The 24,671-nt window shown below is 39.5% G+C and overlaps 1 protein-coding gene across 10 annotated transcripts in view; it reads right to left on the reverse strand.

The window, feature by feature from the left end:
* Positions 1-1,053: 1,053 nt before the first annotated feature.
* Positions 1,054-24,671, reverse strand: part of LOC134224557 (glutamate-gated chloride channel) — a 288,157-nt gene continuing 264,539 nt past the window's right edge. For all 10 annotated transcript variants that reach the window (XM_062703954.1, XM_062703955.1, XM_062703947.1 and 7 more), the window contains one exon: positions 1,054-3,140. In XM_062703954.1, the coding sequence (XP_062559938.1) occupies positions 3,020-3,140 (121 nt within the window). In that variant the 3' untranslated portion in view covers positions 1,054-3,019. The remainder of the gene's footprint in view (positions 3,141-24,671) is intronic.

Genomic DNA, 24,671 nt, shown 5'->3' on the forward strand with positions numbered 1-24,671 from the left:
CGGTTCAAAACCCCTCCCCTTCTAAAAGGGGAGCTACCATACGAATGAAACATACATTTCTGCATAACTCGAGCACTAATCAGAGAATAAATCAATTTTACGAAGTTCGCCGGGTCTGTTAGAAATTCATTAAATTTTCCCAGGAGCTCATTTGAGTACCGTGGGGGACCGAAACCCGTCCCATTCAAGAGATATCAACAAATTATAGGGGATTCAAAGAAGGTAATTAATCTACAAATAAATTATAAAGACGCTCTAAAATAATTAATCAAATAAATTATCTTATCCTGTTCACATACTAGATAGTAAGCTTTAAGACCATTGAGATGGAAAGTAGGCTTTGAAATTAAAACAACATAAATCAACAACAAATCGCCACCCACCAAACGCATAGTTTCTAGCGTTTCTAGCGTCATTTTTATGCGTGTAGAACATAAATGCATCAAAATTAAGTGTGGTTTAATTGCAAATTGCGAATAATAAAGTAAGATAGGCGGAATACATATCAAAGGTATCGCTTCTTAAGGTTCGTATTTAACTATTTACAGTACTAGTTCAGTCAATTAGTCTGCTACAATTTATATAGGGGAACGGTTCGGCACTTCATCCCAATGACAAGAAATTTGGTTTGTTTCTTATTTTTGTGATTTTTTTCACCAGTAAGCACGAGTGTTAGCAAAACGAAGCGACGAGATTGGTGCTGTATTTGTTTGTTTTGCGATGAGATGAATTTATGTACAGTGAGATGAAAAACGGAACAGTTCCCCTATTTAGTTCAAAAATAGTTGTGCGTCTCAGGTTGTGCGGGTTTTGATGCTTTGATTCGAAATTCGTCCACGGTGGACGGATTTCGGTTCAAGAGGTGTTGCTATAATTAATAATTTTATCATATTTTTGTAATTTCTAATGTTTGAAAGCGCAACACTTTGAAAATAGATGCCTTCATGCTCATGTATCAACAATAACCGTTTAATTTGCATTCGTTTTGAAGTAACCAAATTTTAAAGTAGGGAATGCGGTGATATTCTTCACTATCCAATCACTAACACGCGCTTTCACAATCTAGTGGTATGTTTTCCGATCCGTATAAAGGTTGTATTATTCATCTCAATTCAACAGAGTTTCTATACTTATGTACACGAACACGATTGACTCGCTAGAACATTTCATGCTTCTCTCGTAAAATTAATAACTCAACTGCTACAATTATCCGCAAAACTTCACTAAACACTATGCAGTAAAAGACTTTTTTTTGATACCAAAGCAAAACAAAACCAGATTTTTTTTCGTCTTTTTATCGTTTTTACCCCTTAGACATCCCCTATAGTAATTGTGTCTCACACTTATCGGCGTTCAAGGTTTATAAAAAGTGTTTCGTACCTTCTCGATTCTTTGCTAAATGTTTTAATAATTTTAATTTTGTTCTGGAGTTGACCATAACGCCGCGAAACAGAATATATTTCTGGGAGCTCAGTTCCTCTACTTTTGACTTTTGTGGGGCCAATTTTTCGTTCCGATTTTGACATGTTCACCGATGTGTGGTCAGAAGTAGACATAAGTTAGCTGTATTTATAAACACTACTTATCAATGTTATTTTCTAATATTTTGGTTTGCTGATTTGACTGTTTTGGATCTTTTTTTGTGTTCTTTAATTTCCTTTATTCGTGTTTCAACAGCGTATGTGTGAGTGTTAAGTTTATCTTGTTTAGTAATCAACTCATTTGATAACCCTGTATGTTTTTTTTCCTTCAAATTTGATACTTTTTATATCTAAATTACTTATATCAAAGAGGGTATTGGATGACTTGGACATTTTCTATTCTGTTTTTTCTTCTTAAAAACTTAAATCTCACAAATCCTTCTCTAGAGAGAGCACAATAGTGAAATTTCAGCTCGACAGCAGATTTTGTGTTGCAGTTTAGCGATAGTGAGTTTTCAGTTTAAAACATGCCCGTCACATTTGTTTAGCTAATTACTGGATACAGATTGACTACATTCAACAATGCACCGGAAAATGATTCCTGATACCGATTAAAAACATCTCTTTTTACTGTGTGACTTCATTAACGTTAATCAGACAGTGTGTTTCTTAGGTTGTAGCAACTTAAAACAACTGACAACTTTGGCGTTTAAGACTAGGGACCGGATGTGGAGCTGTTTCGATGGCTCAGTGCAGTGTCTGTTCGCAACATCTCCGCATCCGATCGAAGAAATATGTAGTTTGTTGAGCACAGAGTGCCTCGCTTCAGTGTAGTAGGATTGTCCAGAGAAACAGTTCAAGTCTTAACAACATCGAAAGAGGATCCCTCTACAATGGAGGAAACTTGTGGAAAGGATCCCTACGTCCGTTTTGTCTACGTTACTTGACATACACTTGCATGGAGATAGACATACATCCTTTTTAAGATTATGAGTGTTTATGTTTGCGTGTTTGTATAACTATTGTTAGGCTCTGTTTGCATTTCATTTCATTTTTTGTTTTTATATTACGATTATCAACGTGAAAGTTTGGATGCATGTGTTTGGTGAGATAAAATTCTTCTGACATCTGATGGTAAAAGAAATGTGAGATCGACAAATCTGATCATGCGGTAATGTAGCTGTTGATTTTGTTGTTAAAATTCTTAGGGTGCATTTGCCTTGATTGGAGTGTAGTTGTAGATTTTGAATCAGTTTGAGCAGTATTTTCACGTGTGGGTTCTATAACTGTTTTGTTTGTTATGCTAGATTTGTTCGGTATGGATTTAAAAACTGTTCTGTTCCTTATCTTCATAATCTAAGCTTACATTCACTCCTTCAGTTGATCACTCTACTTTTCTTCCCTAAGTAATAAATGCCCTCCAGCGGGGATCTTCGCTCTACGACCAACACTATCACTATATCCTTCTGACCTATTAATTAGAGTAATGTAATTCTCAATAACCATATAGAAGTTATGCTGGTGTGAGTGGAAATCCGGCACAGTTTTGCCAAGGTGACCCTTTTAGGGACCTTTGGGCGGCGACGATCACGGATGATCTAATCTTCATCCTCTTCGCGGAAGAGATAGGTGCTCCAGTAGACCAGGTTGAATAGGGCGAACACGAGCGGGAACGTTATCCGGGAGATGACGTCGATGCGCTTCGAGCGGGAGCATTGTCTGATTGTATGATGAATGAAATTCATATTCAGGAGAAACAGAAGGGTATTGTTAGAATTTTCACAACACATGGAATAAAAAGCTAAATTGCTAAGTGAGTGTAAATGGTTACAAGAAATTGGGAACTGATACTGAGCGCGAGTTATTCCAAATCAAATGACAATATTCCAAATAATGAGAAAACTCGATAGGAAGATTATTGCGGTAAATAGATATAGCCATTAGAAGGAAATGGTGTCAAGGTGTATTAAGATCGTAATATCTATTCATTGTTAATATAGAGAATCAGGAATAAAACGTTTTTCAATTCCCACGATTCAAACTCTTCTTCTTCTTCTTATTGGCATTACATCCCCACACTGGGACAGAGCCGCCTCGCAGCTTAGTGTTCATTAAGCACTTCCACAGTTATTAACTGCGAGGTTTCTAAGCCAAGTTACCATTTTTGCATTCGTATATCATGAGGCTAGCACGATGATACTTTTATGCCCAGGGAAGTCGAGACAATTTCCAGTCCGAAAATTGCCTAGACCGGCATCGAGAATCGAACCCAGCCACCCTCAGCATGGTCTTGCTTTGTAGCCGCGCGTCTTACCGCACGGCTAAGGAGGCGGTCCCCTATCCCACGATTCAAACGCTTAAAATAAATACGCTCAATTTTTCACCTTAAACAATAAACAAGAAACCAATATAAATTACGAGGATGAAGCAATGATAAATAAATATAGTTTGGGAATTGAAATGCTCTGTATTCAGGAGCTATTCATAGGGACCATATAAACGCCTTTTCAATAAAATTCGATTTGTCAATAAATCACAATTTTAGAAGCACTTTACCGATTTAATAAAAACTATTAATGTGATGTGATATGAATTTGTAAAAATATAGATCTGAACTCAACATTTTATGAGATAAAGCAAAATTTGTTCGTTTTCAGAAAAGAATCTTTTATATTTTTCGAAATGTGTCTAAAATGAAGGATGGAGACGAGTGGTATATAAGGTGCACAAAAACCAAAAACTTTAAAAGATATCTAATTTATTGTTGTTGTTTATGATTTGAATAAAATGAGATCAGTATTCATTCCACGTCGAGCATCGGTCGGTTTCTTTTTCGTTTTTTCCCAAGTACAGGTTTTTTACCGAATATTTCGCGAATCGAAGTACTTGAGTGGAGGTGGTACTTAATTAATTAAGTAGCCAGTTTTGCAACTTCATCGGCGTCCATCGTCATCAGGCGCAGGCTTTATCGTCCACGCCAAAAGTCCCATCACCATCATCATCCATCGTGCGCCTCCACCAACACATATGCTGCCGTCCCGTCACCCTCAGCGCAGTTTCAGGGTTGAGTGCGGTGCGAACACCAACAACAACGTGCTTGGATTCGATCGCGCCATCGGCGAGTGATCATCCGTCCAGTGTGTGCTGCCAGCACCGTTAGCCGGCGACACATCAGTGTGAACGCAAGTATCCATTTTAGCTCCCTCCCGTTGTTTCCCCTCTTTTCACCATCTCATTTGATTCAGCCCCCTGAAACGGCTGTCATCTGCATACAATGCGATTGAAGCCGAAAACTTGGTGCTAGCTGTCAAGTTGTGGCTTTAAGCACGGAACACAGTGACGCATGCGGCAATATCGCTCGAGGGCAGATTTAATTCGAATAAAAAAATAAACAGTGTTTTTTATTTTATTTTTTAGGCTGTTGTTGAAAGAAAAAGCGCACCATCTGAAATATGATTTAAAACTTTATTTCAATTATCTCTCAGGCCTGCCCAACCTTTTCATGCCACGGGCCAATTTTCAGAATTAACATCTGATGGCGAGCCAAAAAAAAAATCAAATTTTATGTTTTTTCTCCTTTTCCAAAATGGCAAAAAATCTTCAGAAAAAAACTAAACACTTTTGAATTGCGTTCTAAAATTATTTTTTTACGTAACAGGTTTTTTGATTGAAAAAAAAAAATATGTGCATGAAATTGTTGCCTACTCTCGAATAATCAACGCATATTGTTTTCCCAATCGGTGACTAAAATTAGCAAACTGCGTCAAGCACCTTCATATAGCTCCTCTCAGGTCCTTTTCGGTAGTCGTTCCACTCATTAGGGTCAAAGCTACTAATTCCCCTGTGATTTAAAGATGATCAGCTACTTGCACCATGTTTTCAACATGAGAATTATCTTGTCATCGATAGCGAGAGAGTAGAATTTGAAATATAGGGCTTTTCCACGTAACGTAGTTGTCAAATCTTCTGCAAGAAGTTTTACTCGCCGTGTTCCGAGGCAAATTAACGCTATTGAAATAGACTTTTTCTTTAGGGCACACAATTCCGACAATAGCCTATGCGCATCCCTTAAGGTCACTCTTGACGGAATCCAATTTTCAAAGTACTCGCGTTTTCAAGGGCACACCATTCTATACGGAAGCAACGCACAACTTTCATTTTTATTTTTTCAGCTTTGCTGCGTCGCAGCATGCGTGAAAAAATAAAAATGACAGTTGTGCGTTGTTTTCGTATCGAATGGTGTGCCCTTGAAAACGCGAGTACTTCGAAGTTTGGATTCCGTGAGAAGTGCCCTTAACAAGTTTTCCGTCATAGAATAGTTTCATTCGTTTTTCCAACATGACAAACGTACAACGTGAAAACGCAGTGTGTTTCATATCAACCTTTTGTTTCATAGGGTCACTAGGAATCCAGCCATTTCCAAATATGTATTTTAAAAAAATATTCTTTTGTTTCAAATACGAATAAAAGGATTATTGGAACACATAAATTAAAGGGCTAGATTACCAGACTTTTTTTAACCAGTGTTATCTTACAGTATTTATTAATTAATTATAAGAAAGAAGCTTCTCGGATCGCAAAGATGAACCTGTGGGCCGGTTATGATGGATTTTCTACCACGCTGCGCATACCACAAAAAATAGAGCAGAAGGCCGCTACCGGCCCGCGGGCCATACGTTGGACAGCCCTTATAACTGATTCGTTCATACAGATACACCTAGCGCAAAAATTATCCGCATAGTCTTTGTCACAATAAAAAATATTTGACAAGTCCGCCTGTCTGTTTGATTCGAACTTGAAAATATTTGTCATTGTGACAAAGAGTGGGCTACGGGCTTATTAACATTAGAAAGCCTTTAATTCCTTATACATCTTTCTGTTTAAAACCAGTGTTCGCAAATGGAAAAAATAAAGCTGCGAGCCAATTGACCTTCCTGTCAATTTTTTTTGCAGGCATTTGAAAAATGGGACGTTTAAGATGTATTAGTATGGAAAACTAATTACCTTTTTAAAAATCGACAAAAATGGCAAAAAAATCTTTTGTGATCTTTGGTAGCGACATGTTTTATTTGAGTGCAAATTAATAACGAAACTTCCTGTTCACGGCATAGCGACGACAGAATTTTCCAGTGTTTCTGTTATTCGGCCAATTCACTCAATGCTGCAAAACATCTCAGCAGTTTTTTCGGGTTTTCTAGATCAAACTTTCAGATTTCATTTAGTCTGACAATTTGGAAACGTATCTTAAGAATAACTAATAATCGACAAAAATACAAATGTTATACATTTGCAACACTGGCAATATAGTTAGGTTTCTCTTCTGCTAAAAATAACTTATCTTCGGTGCATGGTAATTGGCAGCATGAAAGTTAATTATTTTAACCTCCTGATCTTACGCTAAGTCCATTATGCTTAAAAAAAAACTATTTTTCTGTCAACACACAGATGGTACATTTTAAAGCAAAATTTTATCCATAATGCTGTATAATATCCACTTTCAGTTGAATCAGATCAAATGCAAAGAAAAAAGATTTTCCTTGAAAATAGACGCAGTTCCAACAGTTTTCCAAAAATCAACTGTCGATGACTGGAAGATTATCAAACGGCTCAAGCCAAACCAACATCTTAAAAATACAGCACTTTTTTGATTTTTGTTTAAAATTTTAAAAATACTTAGAGGTGTCAAAAAATATGGGTTCTTTTGGAAAGTTAAATAAGCCAAAGAATCGATTGAGCGAATAAAAATGTTTGACGGGAAAAGTCAATTCATGATGATGGTGGTCGCTGCGATGTCAAACGACACAAGCCAAACGTTAAATAGACTGCACCGTACCTGAACATGAGTTAAATTTTGGCAGCCATTACCGCACGTGAAATGCTGAATAAAAGACGAAATTTTAATGTTTACGATCGAAACTCATTTTGTGATAGTTGAATACCCGCGCGAAATGCAATCGGTACAATATGAACGGAGCTTTAAACTTCATAAACAGCACTAGCGCCACGCCAACAAACGGTGGCTTCAAGAACTAGTGCTTGTTTCACGGGGTTGATTTGATTAGATAAATATATTGTGTTTGTGTTTTGTTTTCATTCTTTTTTACTCGCCTTTTCCTGTGTACCCAATCATTATTTTGTATTTTTTTTGTCCCCGTGATAAGTGTCTAGTTTTAAAATTGATTGTGCCTCACTGCAGCGGCGCATTTCGTGTCCGTAATGCACGAAGACGAAGATGGCGGGGGAACTTCGAATCCCCTGTTAGATATTTCGTTGCAATCTGGTGTACCGAGTAAAAATAAAATGGACACTAGCAACGCAGTTTTTTCCCCTACAAACCCCCGCCACAAGGCCTACCCTCCCGACTCCCGGCCGTACGTTGTTTTCTTTCGACCCAAAGGCAAACGCTTGAATATCAGCAAAGATCTGGAAAAGCGATTTTCGTCTGTTACGACCATTGACATGGTTGGGTCCAGTAAGCTTCGCGTCACGATCAGTGATCGCAAACAGTTTCACATCGGGATGATCGAGAGTTTCCACCGCTCCTCGAGCCATTTGTATCCTTCGATGCCTAACTTAATAAGGGTAATAAGGTCAATAAGGGTAACATGACTTCGATTCTACAGTGGAACTGTTGAAGTATTCTTCCAAAATTAGATGTTTTCAAATTTTAAGTTAATAAATTACAATGCGATGCTTTTGCTTTATGTGAAATTTGGCTAACACCAGATGTGAATCTTCATTTTCCTGATTTCAACATAATCCGCCGCGATCGGGCAAATCGATATGGAGGGGTGCTTTTAGGGATCAAACAACAGCACTCCTTCTATAGAGTCCATCTGACACCGAAGCTGTTGCATGTCAGGTGACTTTTCGAGGAAAGACCTCAGTATCGCCTCGATATATCTTCCTCCAAACACCGCGATATCTCGTAGAGATCTCTCGCACATCTGCTCGGTTATGCCCGAGCCACGGTTGCTCTTGGGAGAGTTTAACTCCCACGGGACAGGCTGGGGATAACTGTACGACGGCAACCGTTCAACAATGATATACGACCTCTGCGACGACTTTAATATGTCAATTTTGAATACAAGAGAAGCTACACGAGTGGCTTCTCCAGTAAGAGATAGCCGTCTAGATCTTTCCATTTGCTCGAGCTCATTATCGTTGGACTGTACTTGGAAGGTGGTCCAAGTTCCCCATGGTAGTGATCATTTACCTGTCGAAGTCTCGATTTCCAATGGACGTAATCAATGTGTTTCTATCGACCTCTCATATGACCTCACAAAGCACATCGATTAGGGAAAATATGCGGAGGCCACCATTGATGGCGTACAGTCGATAGAAGCACTTCCCCCGCGAGAAGAATACGAATTCCCTGAGAGAGAGAAGACAGCTCGCTTTATTTACGTTCATCCTAATGTCACCGCGATCCAGTCACTGCGAACCGAAAAAGGAAACACTGCGATGCAACTTCGAATAATCGTAACCAAAATTATTTGTTTGACAATTAGGGTAAATGATGTATCTTGGACAAGCGCAGGACATTCATTAGAAAATATATCGAGATTGAATAGTATAAAACAATTGAAAACCACTAGGTTCATCCAAATACATAACCTATGATTAGTCTTGTGTCTCCATTGCCCAATTTTTGAGTAAATTACGTTTACTAGGTGTAAACTGTGATATACTGCGAACTGAAATATTTTCTTTTTGGACATCAAATATATAATTTCGACATGGAAAATGCATATATTTTGGACAGAGTCATTTTCTCCTTATTTAAAAATGGCCACCTACAGATCTCAATGGTATGACTTACCTACACGTATCCACATTCATTTAAATGCATTTATTTGCTTAACTGACATAGATTAAACCAGAAATTAACATTGTTTCGCAATCATATCGATATCATTGAAAACAGCCTGAAAGTTGGCAATTAATGGTTCATCCATGTACTGTACATGGGGTGACCAATAAATGTCTGATGCATAAAAACATAACTTCATTTTGGTCACTCCTTTTTCATCCGTCTCAAGTTCATGTTAAGCGATTGGAATATGTTAGTATCTCAATTACAATCAAACTTTGGCCGCAGGACCTCAAGATTGCCGTTTAAACCAATTTAAACGTGTTTCAGGTGCATGTTACGAAGAGTCCTATAATGCATGTTCTCCTGCATACTGGCGTCCAGCAGGCACTTTGGTAGAAAGCTTTACATTTTAGATAATTTTAAAGATAAATAATAGTTGATTCGTGAATTCTCATCAGGAGCCGCTAGAGTTGAGGTAAAAGTATGCAATGATCATACTTTCGATAAAAATTTTCCTACACATTATCTACAATTGGTCGAAGAAGCTCAGGCTTGTCCAAAATATGTACATGTCCAAAATATATCATTTACCCTAATGTTCGCAAATTTTCTTATATCTGCTACAGTGAATTTAACCCCTTAAAATCCATGTAAATGATCCCGTATTATGAGAAATCGGTTTTGTTGCACGTTAGGAAGTTCATAACCATTAAAATCAGCTAATTCGAACAAGTTTTTATTGGAGTGAAAAATGTTGCTTCCGATGTTATGAAATGTTACTTTGATTTGTTGAGTTTCCACGGTTTTCACACAAATAATGCTACGTACACACCAGTCAAGCAGTTCGACGAACATTGACTCCACCCCCAAGAAAACGCTTCGGTTGCTGCTTTGTTGGAACGTGTGTGAAGTTGTTCGAACAACCATTTGACAGTTGGCGGCTCGGTTGGGAAAAATTAAAACGGTTTGATTTTGGTTTGAGTTGTCGGGGGTGGAGTCAAGGTTCGCCGAACATGTTTGAGCATTTGTAGTGAAGTTGCACAAACCCCCATATATTTTTTGATGGTTGGTGCACGAGTTGGTGCTTCGGTTGTTCGTGTGTGATATTGTTGGTCGAATAAATTGATTGTTCGTGTCGGTGTTGATAAAAATTGATGAATGTTTGAATAAACGGGAGGTGGAGTCAATGTTAGTCGAACTGCTTGACCGTGTGTACGTTCCATAAAGGAGAAGAAGACATAGTAAACAAACGATCTGTCAGTGAGCTGACTTCTCTCTCTCAGCGAATTCCTATCCCAGTGAATCCTTGACAGAGCTCTGCAGGCACAATGCTGACCAGTGCCAGGAGCTTCGGTTCGTAGGAAACCACACAGTCCGTGGTGGGATGTCGAGTGTATATAACTTTAACGCGAGAAATCCGGCGCGTTTAAGAATTTAGGAAGCACGGTTCGATCGTACTTCACAAACGGTACATCGAGCTCGAGATCCAGTTCAAGAAGCTGGCCAAAGTGAAGAAACGCGGATATTGGCGCACTTTTGTTGACGGTTTATCGCGCGAGACCTCAATGATAACTCTGTGGACCGTCGGGAGAAGAATGCGCAACGCGTCGCACAGTGCTTTGTCCCTTGCACAAAAATGAAAAAACGACTCTCGTATTTAGTCGAATCAAATAAGCCATGATATTAACATATGTTTCAATTATGCTGTATGCGTATTAGTATCTTTGTGAGGTCACTGGGACGGTTAAAACAATTCTTGTTTGTAAACATTTCCGTCGCTGAAAGTAGAAGATTTATCACCTGTTAGGGGAAGGGGGGGCAATATGCCCTAGCTAAGCAAACACTGCTCTATTGTCGTATTTGTAACGCTATTCATGGGTATTTTTACATTATGCATCAGTTAAACAAGATAGCTAGTTGATGCCATTCAAAAATTGTCAAAAATCTCAATCATATTGATAATATTCACATTTCAAAAAAGTGGTGATATTTTGTTGCCGTTTTGGGGTTTTGGGGCCTCTTCCCCTAGTGAAAAGCATCTTTTGCATTGCCTAAGTTTTCGAACGGTTTCGGAAGGTGGTTTGATTTGCTCATATGCCATCGAGTGCGGAAGGATTTCCACCTTCCTTTTGCCAGTGGAGATATATCAGCTTCCACACTGATATTCTACCCTCCCCCTTCATACGGGAGTTTGGCAGAAGGAAGGTCGTGCTATATGTGCCATCACAAATATTGCGAGCGGAAGCGCTTTCAAATCGACTTCTATAAAAACATTCTTCATACCTGCCGTATCCTAACGGAACTAGGGTTATGCGCTAATTCGTCCATGGCGCTAGTATCCGTCATATCAAATTATAAATCACTAAATACTCGCGGATCGTAAACTGAAATAATGAACTAATCATCTGGCGAGATAGAAAAAAGTGTACACTACGATCTGCATTCATTTAAATTACATCCCGGTGTTACTTACTTGAAATACAGTCAAATTTAACTTTGCGACTGAGACTTTTTACACAATTTCCTACGTTATCCGTGCGACGAAGGAAAATCCAGTTCGTTCACTGCTGTAGAAGACGCGCAACACCGTCACCAAAATCAACGTAATTCACTGATTTTCACCGCACTTTTTCACATAAATTTCTCACTGCGCATTAAATAAAAGCAATGTTTACCCAGGTAACCAATAAGCATTAAAGTAAGCACTATAGTAGCATTATACTGGCATTGCATATGCTCCATGCTGTAAATAAGCATTTCGAAAACCTGGCTGTTCTAAATAAGCATTCTCAAAGCAATCATGAGAGACATAGTCTTATAATAGCATTTTGAATGCACAATGTTGTTTTTCGCTAAGTGCAATAGAACAGCTACATTAGTGCCACTTTAAGGCCTGTAGTGTTCATACGTCAAACGTTTTCCAATATGGAACCATAAAGCGGGGACTATTTGTCCAATGAACTTACATTTGAGAATAGAAATCGGTACGTGCAGAATGTTTTGACGTAAACTACGTCTAAGGGGAAGACTCAGATACAGGGTGTAAATCCGAAATTTCCAAATTCGAGACCGTCACGAAATTAGGATAGATTTCAAACGCTAATAGCGTCTTTATCTTTCGATGGATTTTCGAGATTTGCTTATCAATAGATTCGGAAACTCTCCAGCAATTTGCCAATGCTATTGATACTATTGATTACCAACGTTAAACTACTGAAAATGTTATTTCTTTCCAAATCGGGTGAAAAATTCAATTCCGTTCATAAATCCCCAACACGGACATCAGATTGCAGTAAGGTACGGGCCTTTTGATCCACTGCTTCGTTTTCCCTGTGTATATAAAGCCCCGTGTTTCGCGTGCGCGCGTCATTTTCATTCTGGATGTCACGGAGAACGGACCAGGGCGGTTCAAGCGATAACGCCTGTGGTTTGGTCTGTGGTGGTAAAAACTCAAAACTCATGGACGATTCTAATCAAGCGTGAGTTGAAACGCACCCAACTCAGCACCTTAAAACTCCTGGATGAGTTGAATCATCGTATGTTTTCTTTTGTTCTCCTTTGATTAAAACAGTGAATTGACGTTTCTCGCATAAAATATTAGACACTCTTCCATGTATAAGCAATAAATTGCCCCCAAATTAATTTCGAATGCGTTTTAAACCAAAATGATGTTTTGGCAAATGAGCGGAATGATGCGTTTTAGCATTACAAATTCAAGCGTGATGCATTCCTGATGATGCATTCCACAGATGATTTCGTTCGCACGGGAGGGCTCGTTGATTAAAATTTATGAGTGATGATGCGGATGAAATTTTTCGTTGGGTGGTGGTGGCGGTCGTGGCAACAGCAGTACATCTTTACTTCCGTGTTCCCAACAGCATCTTTGAATCTGGCAATCAACGCCGTGTTGTTGAGGCACATAAGTGGAAATGCATCGGTTCTTTTCAGGACCACCATTATGTTTGGGAGGATGATTAAGTTGAAATAATTTTTTGACGTAAACTACGTCTAAGGGCAAGACTCAGATACGGGGTGTAAAACGGAAATTTTCAAATTCGAGATCATCACGAAATTAGGATAGATTCCAAACTATTAGCGTCTTTATCTTTCGATGGATTTTTAATCACTAACTCTGCAGAAGTAAAATGATGGACTGAATCTAATGAATTATTGCGTAACTACTGCCGATTTAACGCAACCATCTCATGAATTTACTCTCAATCAAACCAAATTCCTCCAATGAAAAATTTAATGCCCTGAAAAGGACAGATTTCAGATCATGCGGATTTCTAATCACCAACACAACAGCAACCATTCGATAGTCAGAATATCACAAGAGTATTTCACTTAAATGCAGATGCTGGCTCTATGATTTTACCGCTACACTGCAACATATTGCCATCGTTGGATTCTCTGTCGCGACGATCCTGTTACGAGCGCTACCTACGCCATCAGTGGGAACGAAGAGCGTGCGTCAGAAGGAGAAGCTGCGAAAATGTATTCGCATGGATGGAAATTAAACCTGAAACAAGTAACAGTCTATCTACTAAAATTATAATCTTGACGGGAAATTTCACTGGTATTGATGCTATCCATGCGAATAAATTTTTGTAGCGTCCCTGACGCACGGTCGTGATTCCGCCACCGACGAAAACTATCAGGAAAATATCAGATTAATATGAACTTTGATCAAAATTCGTCTCGCCTCAAATTATGGCTTAAGAGCTGCTTTCACTGATGACAGCTAATCGTACTTCAGACGCCACCGTTGCAGAAATAAACACCACCATAGCCGCCATCGTAGAGAAACACGCAAGAAAATTCCATCTCAGTGTTGTTGATGCTGACGACGACGATCGCGCGACCCACACCATCGCCGGGAATAAAATTTCCGGTAGGAGCTCCGCCGATGCCGAAGGTGGTATCACGGTCTGCTCTCCGCGATATCACGAACGAAATGCCTCGCGCGCGCGGAAGAGCTGCTTTCTTGTAATCAATAAAGTTGAACCTGTAGCCACGCCCCTTTGGTGAGTGTGTGACGGTTACACAATATTTGCAGTCATACCGGACAACAAAGAGGCGGGACTAATGAGCCATCTTTATTGATTATAAGAAAACTGCTCTCCCGCGCGCGCGAGGCATTTCATTTGAAATGTCGTGGAGAGCGGTTCCATCATCGGCAGAGTTGCCGAGCGAATTCCAGCTCGTGTCGTGGATCATGTGGTCGTCATCGACAATCGGTTCTTCTCAGGGCCACCATTCTACACAAAGGAAGATTGAGGCGAGGCGAATTTTATTCAAAGTGAAAATTAACCGCTTGGCGACGCCATAAAGTTGCCTGCCGTCCGTAGCAGAATCACGAGCGCACATCGGAGGGAGATGGCTTCAGTGGCAGTGAAATTCTTTCAAGATTCTTATTCGGTTTTGTTATTTCAGCAGCATCGTAGGTGCTGCAAATATGTATTCGTATGGATGGCGTCAGTTGTTGCTAAGTGAAATTTTCTCTCAAGATTATGATTTTTCAGAATCACCATTTTACACAAAATAATTAATTTGCCAGCATTTTGACGTAAACTACGTCTAAAGGGAAGCCTCGGATACAGGGTGCCAAATGAAAATTTCCAAATTAAGAGCCGTCACGAAATCATGTAAGATTTCAAAAGTTAATAGCGACTATACTTTCGATACATTTTCGAGATTTTATTATCAATAGTTTCGGAAACTTTCCACCAATTCGTTAAATGTTCTAAAACTATTGATTATCAACGTTAAACTGTTGAAAATTTTAGTTCTTTCACGTCTGGTAAAAGATTCAGAACTAACCAACTCCGTTCGTGCATCCCCAACACGGACATCAGATTAACGCACGCACCTTTTGGCTCACCGCTTCATTTTTCCTGTGCATAGTCGTGTCCTGTCGTCGACGTGTCTTGTCTACCCGTCGACGGGTAGTTGTTGCAGAAAATTATTCACGTATGTAGCAAATAAGCGGAAAATCATTAAGTGGCTGTCGTCGGTGACAGCAGAATTGTGTAAATACAATTTTCTCCTCATTTTAACTCGCTGTCGACAAACCTGTTCTACTAAAAAATTTAAACAAATTCTATTTAACGCTGCCGATGCTGATGACAACCGCACGATGATTTCAAGCAAAACCGCAAACGCGCGCGTGAGAGCAGCTTTTTGAATTGACTTGAGACAATGGCTGCGCCGGTAGCGGTCCCACTAACATCTGTATGGTCGTCGGTGGTGATTGAGAAAAATGTTTGTTCTGAAAACAGTTTAAAATAATTTTTGGTTGAAATTCGCTATTGTGTCATGTATTCAACCTAATGTTCATATGATATTACGATTCTCATTGCACTAAGAGGTTTTACGTAGTTTACGTCGAGCGGTCGTGTCTTGTACACAACCCTTCTGATTTTTTTTTTCCATTTCGACCATTGACAGGAGTACTTGTCGTTAACCTAACCCTATCACTAATTACATAGTTTAGCTACATTTTACTACTCCATTGCACTATTTTCGATGGATGCATTAAAGCAGCATTACTGTAGCTGTTTCATTGCAACTGGGTATGACGTTTGTGACGGTTGCATTCTGAGATGAGTTAGACTAAGTTTCAATGTTCCTGAAGGGGCCTAGTGTTTATGTTAGGCAAAATTATTCCCACTACCATCTCTCTATTATGGGCCAGCTGGTAAGGGCGATGACAACTACAGCGTCGGGTGCCAAGAGCGCGAGTTCGAATCCCGCTCGAAGAAAGTAAAAAAATATATTCCATTTCAAATATGAAAATACAATAACGATATAATATGAAAAAAACTTTTTTTCTTGTTTTTAAAATTAAGCATTTATTCAGCATTTCGGATGCTGAATAAATGCTACTCAGCAGAATTTCTACTTTATCGATAAAGTAGGATTGAGCATTTAAGCAGCCAAAACCTGCATTTAAATAGCATTAAAGGCGACTATAAGGCTTACTGGCATTTAATGTTTTGCAGTGAAGGTGCATATATTGCCACTTAAATGTTTTATATAATGCTTACTGGTTACCTGGGTATTGCTCAAGCGAAAAATAATTGAAAAATAACTACCGTTAGAGCGTTTGAAATTTATTTTCTTCGTCGCCTTGTTTATAGTCGAAAAACGCGTTGCCAAACTGGCGGTTTAAACTGAAATAATCTTATGTTACACATCTAATAATACACCATGCAGTCAATAAAAGTAGGTTTTTCAATTATTTTCCGCTAGCGTAATAAAAGTAAAGTCTTCCAAATAAATATTTTTCATCTACACTCGTCATTCATACTAAAATTTTCTACTATTCCAAAAGTTTGAAACAGGAGAAATCATTTCATGATAGGAATTTGTTGGCAGCACTACCCACGTACATGTTAAGCATGTGTGTTAGTTGTTTGACAGAGTAAGGCATTTAATTGAATGGCAACACAATCAAAACCATTTTTATGCGGTCGGAATGGGATTGCACGAGGAAATTTTTGTTAACTGGAACCGAAATAAACTTTTAAATTTGACTTTCAAAATTGACCGAAATGATAGTTATTCTGCATGAAGTCACAGATAAGTCATCCAGTTATCCAAGAAATGGCTTGAGCTCAGGAACAAAGATTTGCAGTCCTGTTTTAAGTATGGTACATGCTCCTTGTGGTACAGAGAAAGGATACGTAGATGATCAGTTTTCCGGTTTCAAATATGGTACATGCTCTCTGTAGTACAAAGAACAGAATGCGTTCACAGCATATGTTCATGGTCATCCAAGAAATCCTTGAAGTAAGGCCTTTTGATCTACACGCGTAACTAATAATTAGTTTTCCGGTTTCAAATATGGTACATGCTCTCTGTAATACAAAGAATAGAATGTGTTCTTGGCATATGTTCTTGGTCATCCAAGAAATCCCTGGAGTAAGGCCTTTTGATCTACACGCGTAACTAAAGATCAATTTTCCGGTTTCAAATATGGTACATGCTCTCTGTAGTACAAAGAACAGAATACGTTCACAGCATATGTTCATGGTCATTCAAGAAATCCCTGGAGTAAGGCCTTTCGATCTACACGCGTAACTAAAGATTAGTTTTCCGGTTTCAAATATGGTACATGCTCTCTGTAGTACAAAGAACAGAATGCGTTCACAGCTTATGTTTATGGTCATCCAAGAAATCCCTGGAGTAAGGCCTTTTGATCTACACGCGTAACCAATGATCAGCTTTCCGGTTTCAAATATGGTACATGCTCTCTGTAGTACAAAGATGAGAATGTGTTCACAGCATATGTTCTTGGTCATTCAAAAAATCCCTGGAGTAAGGCCTTTCGATCTACACGCGTAACTAAAGATTAGTTTTCCAGTTTCAAATATGGTACATGCTCTCTGTAGTATAAAGAACAGAATGCGTTCACAGCATATGTTCTTGGTTATCCAAGAAATTCCTGGAGCAAGGCCTTTCGATCTAAACGCGGAACTAAAGATCAATTTTCCGGTTTCAAATATGGTACATGCTCTCTTCATAATGGATATATTACATATTCAGAACAGGCCTTTAGATCGTTGGTTACGCGTGACGACCTAAAGGCCTCCACTTCTGGTATTTCTTGGATATCCACGAACGGCTTTCATACGCAGATTCTGTTATATGTACCACAATGGGTACATTACATTTACAAAACAGGCCTGTAGATCATTGGTTACGCGTGTAGACTAGGGCAGTTCAAATTTCAAAATTTTTCGAAAATTCCAACTCCCACATGTCTATTAGCATCATTCTGATAATATAGGAGTCCTGGCAAAATTTCAGGCAATTCGGTGGCCATTTAGGGGTAGCGCGAAGTCAATTTATGTTTATATGGAAATTTGTATAGGAAAAACTTAAAATTTATTCAAGTCTACTTACAACTGTCTTCTCGTGATGAATTCAAATAAACATTCCCAACCTACCTTTTTGGAATCTATATAAATGAGACCTCCGGATAACACATTAGTTATGAGTAGATTGAAGGGTTCTATTGACAGTGTGAATATAAGGTAAATGGCTAAAATGGTGTAATTAGCCTCAACCTAGCAGTGGAAATAAAATTCAAAATTTATGAATTACCTACTGGTTGAACTCAAATAGATTCCAAAAATGGAGGTTGGGGATGTTTATTTGAATTCATCACGAATTAAGAGTTGTAGGGGAAGGGCTGTCTTTGCGAGTTTAAGAAATATCTGGAAAAACAGGCAGATAAGTGAACGCACAAAAATACGAATTTTCAACTCTAACGTGAAATCTGTGCTGTTATACGCTAGCGAAACATGGTGTGTATCAGTGGAGAACACTCAACGGCTGCAGGTGTTTATTAACAGCTGCCTGCGGTATATAATTCGGGCCTGGTGGCATAACAACTGGATCTCAAACAACGAGCTCCATCGTCGTTGTCACCAGAGGCCGATAGCAACAGAAATTCGGTATCGGAAGTGGGGCTGGGTCGGCCACACTCTACGTAGGGGCGGAAACGAAATCTGTAAACAAGCATTAGACTGGAACCCAGCGGGACATCGCAGCAGAGGCAGACCCAGAGGCTCATGGCGGCGAAGCCTCAATAAAGAAATAAAAGAAGTCGACCGAAATCTAACCTGGCAACAGGTTAAAGCGATAGCCGGGCAACGCTCAGGATGGAGATCTTTCAAGTCGGCCCTTTGCACCACCGGATGTGTACAGGACCCATAAAAAAAGGGGAATTTGAATAAATTTTAAGTTTTTCCCATACAAATTTCCATATAAACATAAATTGACTACGCGCCACCCCTAAATGGCCACTGAATTGCCTGAAATTTTGCCGGGTCTCCCAGATTATCAAAATGATGCTAATAAACATATGGGAGTTGGAATTTTCGAACATTTTTGAAATGTGAACTGCCCTAGTGTAGACCTGATGGCCTTCACTTCAGGGATTTCTTGGATAACCGTGAAGATCTTCCATATGCAGATTCTATCATATGTACCACAATGGGTACATTACATTTACAAAACAGGCCTTTAGATCATTGGTTACGCGTAAAGATCTGAATACCTCCACTTCAGGTGTTTCTTGGATAACCGAGAACATGCTCTATACACATATTCTATTCTATGTTTCACAATGTACACATATCATATTCAGAATAGGCCAATATTAATTGAATTTATGTTATTTTTATTTAACACGGTATGATACCGCATAAAAACTAATTTGGTGTACTTGTAGAAATCGCACACCAATACCAACAGATTTATTTGACAGCCATCCATCGAATTTTAGACTGGACGAATGAAAATTCTCATGGACGTAAACAGATTTTCATAAGACAAATTTAAAAATTTTGAAGGGTGTTTTTAATTGCCGATTCTCAAAAAACTATGATTTGTTCAAAGCGCTAATAGTACACAATGAAAACTAGGAACTCTAAAATACGTGTTACATACAACTTAGTTAGAGTAAGTAGTTGGGTTAGCGTATAAATTAGATTTGAAAACCAAGCACTACCTACTACGACGGGAATTAGCTCACTACCCTATCAATATTATATTTTCGCCACTAATTCTATCATGAACATGTACGTCTAAGTTTGGAAGATGATATTAGCATTTCCATATCATTGTAAATCGTTTAACTTCACGTAGAAGTAATACACTCAAATCATTAATTAGTGAACTAAAGCAGTTTTGCAAATTCTTTTGTTTGAGAATTGATCAAAAATTGTCACAGAGCTTTCGATCATCCGAGAAATTCGAGAATCAAAATTCTCGCTGGTTGTCTTCGTTGGTAAATCTTCCTCGCAATCCCAATACAAATTTTGAAGGAATTGCCGAGTCTTCATTCAACATCGCGAAGGGAAGACCTCAAAAACCGTTTCAATAATGTTTAAAAAAAACAAAAAAAAAACAACGTGTAGAAGACCTCATCGATAATAATGAACCTGAGGAGCTAGCAGTTGCGGCCGTCGAGCTATTTGACTCAAGCGCAAATCAGGAAAAGGTTATGACAGCGGCACAAGCACTGGCGTTGTACATTGACTTGGATTTATCCGAGAGAAAGTACAATTTGTTTCGAAGTACTTTAAACGAGGTTCATGCAAATCTGCTTCCTAGTCTTTGCGCGTTGAAACGTCCGCCGAGGTTGATTTGCAAGACCTAATGAATTGTACCTCGCTAAGCATTATGCAGCAATTTTCGGTAGAGATCTTAAGGACGGTAAAACTTGTATGCAAATGTGCTTTTCATGAAAGCTCAGGACATAGCACCTACGCACAAAAATTGTCGAAGGCTGAGAGCTAAAATGCTTGTCGTGGCTCTAGTTCCATTAAAAATTATAGACATTAAAAATAATACTATCGACATTAAAAATAATAATCCTATCCTCATTTTCTGGCCAACCGGAAGATGCTCTCAATCGAACCATTTCCCGAGCACGACGACACGCCACATCGTTCCTGGTGCCAAATGACCGGATGAGCAGCTGAAATTCCTTGATTATGATGATTCCATGATTCCCGAATCCTAAAAATTTGTGGGCTTCGTGGCCGTGCGGTTAGTGACGTCAATCGTCTAGACGCATGTGCTGTGGAATGTGGATTCGATTCCCGTCCCGGTAAGGAGAAAACTTTTCGTGAAGCGAAAAGTTCTCCACTGGTCCATTGGGTGTTGTGTAAATGTCCTGTCCGTTGTCTCATGCTGGATGTTAAGTGTTCAGTCTGTGCGACCTCTGGTCGAAGACAATGATTCTATCCTTTTTAATCCCCGCCCACCCTTAAACATTGTAAACTTAACCTCGAGTCACCACGAATACGCTGGCTTCTACCCCTCTGTTAAGATGATATTGATTCTACGTATCAATAACCATGGCTCCGTAAAGTGTTATACACGCCTGAGCCTACAAAAAAAAAACAAACTTGTAAAAAAATAACATATTCCAATGATTTCTGATACCGTCGTTAAAGAAAACAATTCCTAAAATCATTTCTAAGGATATCCTGACCTGATTCTATAGTATAAAACATTAGAGCTGGCGTATACGTCACTTATGAGATGATCAATTGGAAATTGATCAATTGTTGTAATAGAAACTGTTATCATACCTCATATTTTTCGTAAAAAGATCGTGATTCTTTGAGGCATATCGTGCTACCGGTATAATGGCGAATAAATAAGCGGAACAGCGGTTCTCAAGCGAATTACCAATAATGCGACGATGATTGTTATTAATTCTTGTGAGGAATTCTTCATGTAGCTCGTGTGCGTATGTACATTTTTGTACTGGGCCATTGGACCCGATATCCATTTCCAACCATTCTCTAAGGCAGCGGTTCTCAACCTGGGGTACATGTACCCCTGGGGGTACCTTCGCTGGCCCTAGGGGGTACCTCGGACAAAAATGCGTAATGGCGGACATATTACAATTTCAATCAAAATTCATTGATAAAGTTTTGATAATTGTGTATTTTCTACACCCAGGTTTTTTTTTACACGGTTTGGTTTTAGTCGTTTAAAACCTTCAACGTCAATGAAACAATGAGTGAACCCCACAAAAAAATTCACAAAAAATCAAAGAAAATTCAGGTGGTATTTTAAAAGCTGTGAAAGTTCGGATTAATCGAGAAATTAAAGGATTCCAACCGTGTAATAAAAAACCTGGGTGTATTTCAAAAATTTGTGTTGTACATAATATGTGATGCGATCAATAAATCCCAATTGAATCCTGGTTTCCACAACCAGGACAATGTACACTATTAAAAATCTACAAATTTTCATTGGCAAAAATCTAAAGAAAATTTACAAATAAATTTTATGTGTGTGTGTGTTAATAATCACCCGCTATAGGCGAATCCACATAAAGGTTGTTAGTTAATGAGAGTTATGTGGGAAATGCTGTAGTCAAAATTTATGTGTGCCTCTCATAATGGATATGATTGGATTTTTGTCAGTGTATGAAGGGCTGCGGAACAAAAGATCTTCTTCTTCTTCGTTGGCATTACATCCCCCACTGGGACATTGCCGCCTCGCAGCTTAGCACTTCCACAGTTATTAACTGCGAGGTTTCTAAGCCAAGTTACCATTTCTGCATTCGTATATCATGAGGCTAACACGATGATACCTTTATGCCCAGGGAAGTCGAGACAATTTCCAATCCGAAAATTGCCTAGACCGGCAGCGGGAATCGAACCCAGCCACCCTCAGCATGGTCTTGCTTTGTAGCCGCGCGTCTTACCGCACGGCTAAGGAGGGCCCCTTCGGAACAAAAGATCAAACGAACAAAACGTCGAATGAACAAAATGATTTTTTTTTTCACAAAAACTTGGTTGCTTCGTTGCAAGAGGATTAGAAGCATCCTTTTACGCCTCTCGGAAGCCTCCTCTCAAGAGGCTCGGAAGCCTGCTCTCAAGAGGCTTGAAAGCCTCCTCTCAAGAAACTCGGAAGCCTCCTTTCTAGAGGCTCGAAAGCCTCTTTTCAAGAGGCTCAAAAGCCTCCTTTCAAGAGGCCCCGAAGCCTCTTTCCAATCCAAAACCTCCTTTCAAGATGCTCGGAAGCCTTCTTGCAAGTAAGCCTGCTTTCAAGAGGCTCGGAAGTCTACTTTCAAGAGGCTCGGAAACCTCCTTTCAAGAGGCTCGGAAGCCTCCTCTCAAGAGGCTCGGAAGCCTGCTCTCAAGAGGCTCGAAAACCTCCTCTCAAGAAACTCGGAAGCCTCCTTTCAAGAGCCTTTCTAGAGGCTCGAAAGCTTTTTTTCAACAGGCTCAAAAGCCTCCTTTAAAGAGGCCCCGAAGCCTCTTTCCAAACCTCTTTCCAAAACCTCCTTTCAAGATGCTCGGAAGCCTTCTTGCAAGTAATTAGGTTGCCTTTTTTCAAGAGGCTCGTAAGCCTGCTTTCAAGAGGCTCGGAAGTCTACTTTCAAGAGGCTCGGAAGCCTCCTTTCAAGAGACTCGGAAGCCTGCCCTCAAGAGGCTCGAAAGCCTGCTCTCAGAAGGCTCGAAAACCTCCTCTCAAGAAACTCGGTTCGGAAGCCTTCTTTCAAGAGGTTAGGTTGCCTTCTTTCAAGGGGCTCGTGAGCCTCCTCTCAAGATGCTCGGAAGCCTCCTTTCAAGAGGCTCGGAAGCTTCCTTTCAAGAGGCTCGGAAGCCTCCTTTCAAGAGACTCGGAAGCCTCCTTTCAAGAGGCTCGGATGGCTCCTTTCAAGAGCCTGTCTAGAGGCTCGAAAGCCTCTTTTCAAGAGGCTCAAAAGCCTCATTTCATGAGGCCCCGAAGCTTCTTTCCAAGAGGCTTGGAAGGATTCTTCCAGGAGGCTCGGAAGCCTCCTTCTAAGAGGTTCTGAAGCCTTTTTCCAAGAGTATCGGAAGGCTCTATTCGAGAGGCTCGGAAGCCTCTTTTCAAGAGGTTCAGAAGCCTCCTTTCAAGTGGTTAGGTTGCCTTTTTTCAAGAGGCTTGTAAGCCTGCTTTCAAGAGGCTCGGAAGTCTACTTTCAAGTGGTTCGGAAGCCTTCTTTCAAGAGGTTCGACAGCCTCCTTTCAAGAGGCTCGGAAGCCTCGATTCAAGAAGCTCAGAATTCTTCTTTCAATAGGCTTGGAAGCTTGGAAGGCTCAGAAGCGTTCTTTCAAGATGCAACGAAAGCTTCGTTTTAAGTGGCTCGAAAACCGCCTTCAAGAGGTACGGCAGCCTCACTACAAGAGGCTCAGAAGCCTCTAATAAAGAGGCGCGGAAGCCTACTCTAAAGGAAATCAAAAGCTTCCCTTCAAAGGACTCGGAATTATGTTTTCAAGAGGATTGGAAGCCTACTTTCGAGAGGGGGTACCTCAAATCATGGAAAAGTTCGAAGGGGTACCTCTCTAGAAAAAGGTTGAGAACCGCTGCTCTAAGGGATATTCTGAGCCATCAGAAATGTACTTGAGTTCAGGATTTGAGATCTTCAGGTACAAAAAACGTTTTTTTGGCTACTCAAAATTTTCCAAATGTATGCAATCGCGTTCATTACATCTTATAAACTACCTCAAGATAATTCCGGTATATTATAGGTCGTCCAAACTATTCTTGAATTCCGGACTTCAGATCTACAGGTAGATTGCTGATCCGGAAGTTCGTCCAGGAACTTTTTTTTTCGTTACTCAAAGTTTCAGTATTCATTCAGTAATATCCATTACGAATCCTGGAAGTTTAACATACATATATCGTCATATAGCTTTTTTTACTATCTACTTTTTTTACTACTCAAAGTTTTGAAATATATTCAATCGTGTCATTTCATCTTATGAAAAGTTTGGGATATTCTTCTTAGAATTTAGATATTCTGGGACACCAAAACTGTCCTGGAGTTCTTGATCTACAGTTGCAAAAAAGCGATCTTCGTTACTCAAAGTTTCGAAATATAGTTTGCCTCCTTCTGCCAGGCAAGCTGGCCAAGCACACCATCT

The sequence above is a fragment of the Armigeres subalbatus genome, chromosome 3, assembly GCF_024139115.2.
Source record: "Armigeres subalbatus isolate Guangzhou_Male chromosome 3, GZ_Asu_2, whole genome shotgun sequence".
In the NCBI taxonomy this organism is placed as follows: Eukaryota; Metazoa; Arthropoda; class Insecta; order Diptera; family Culicidae; genus Armigeres; species Armigeres subalbatus.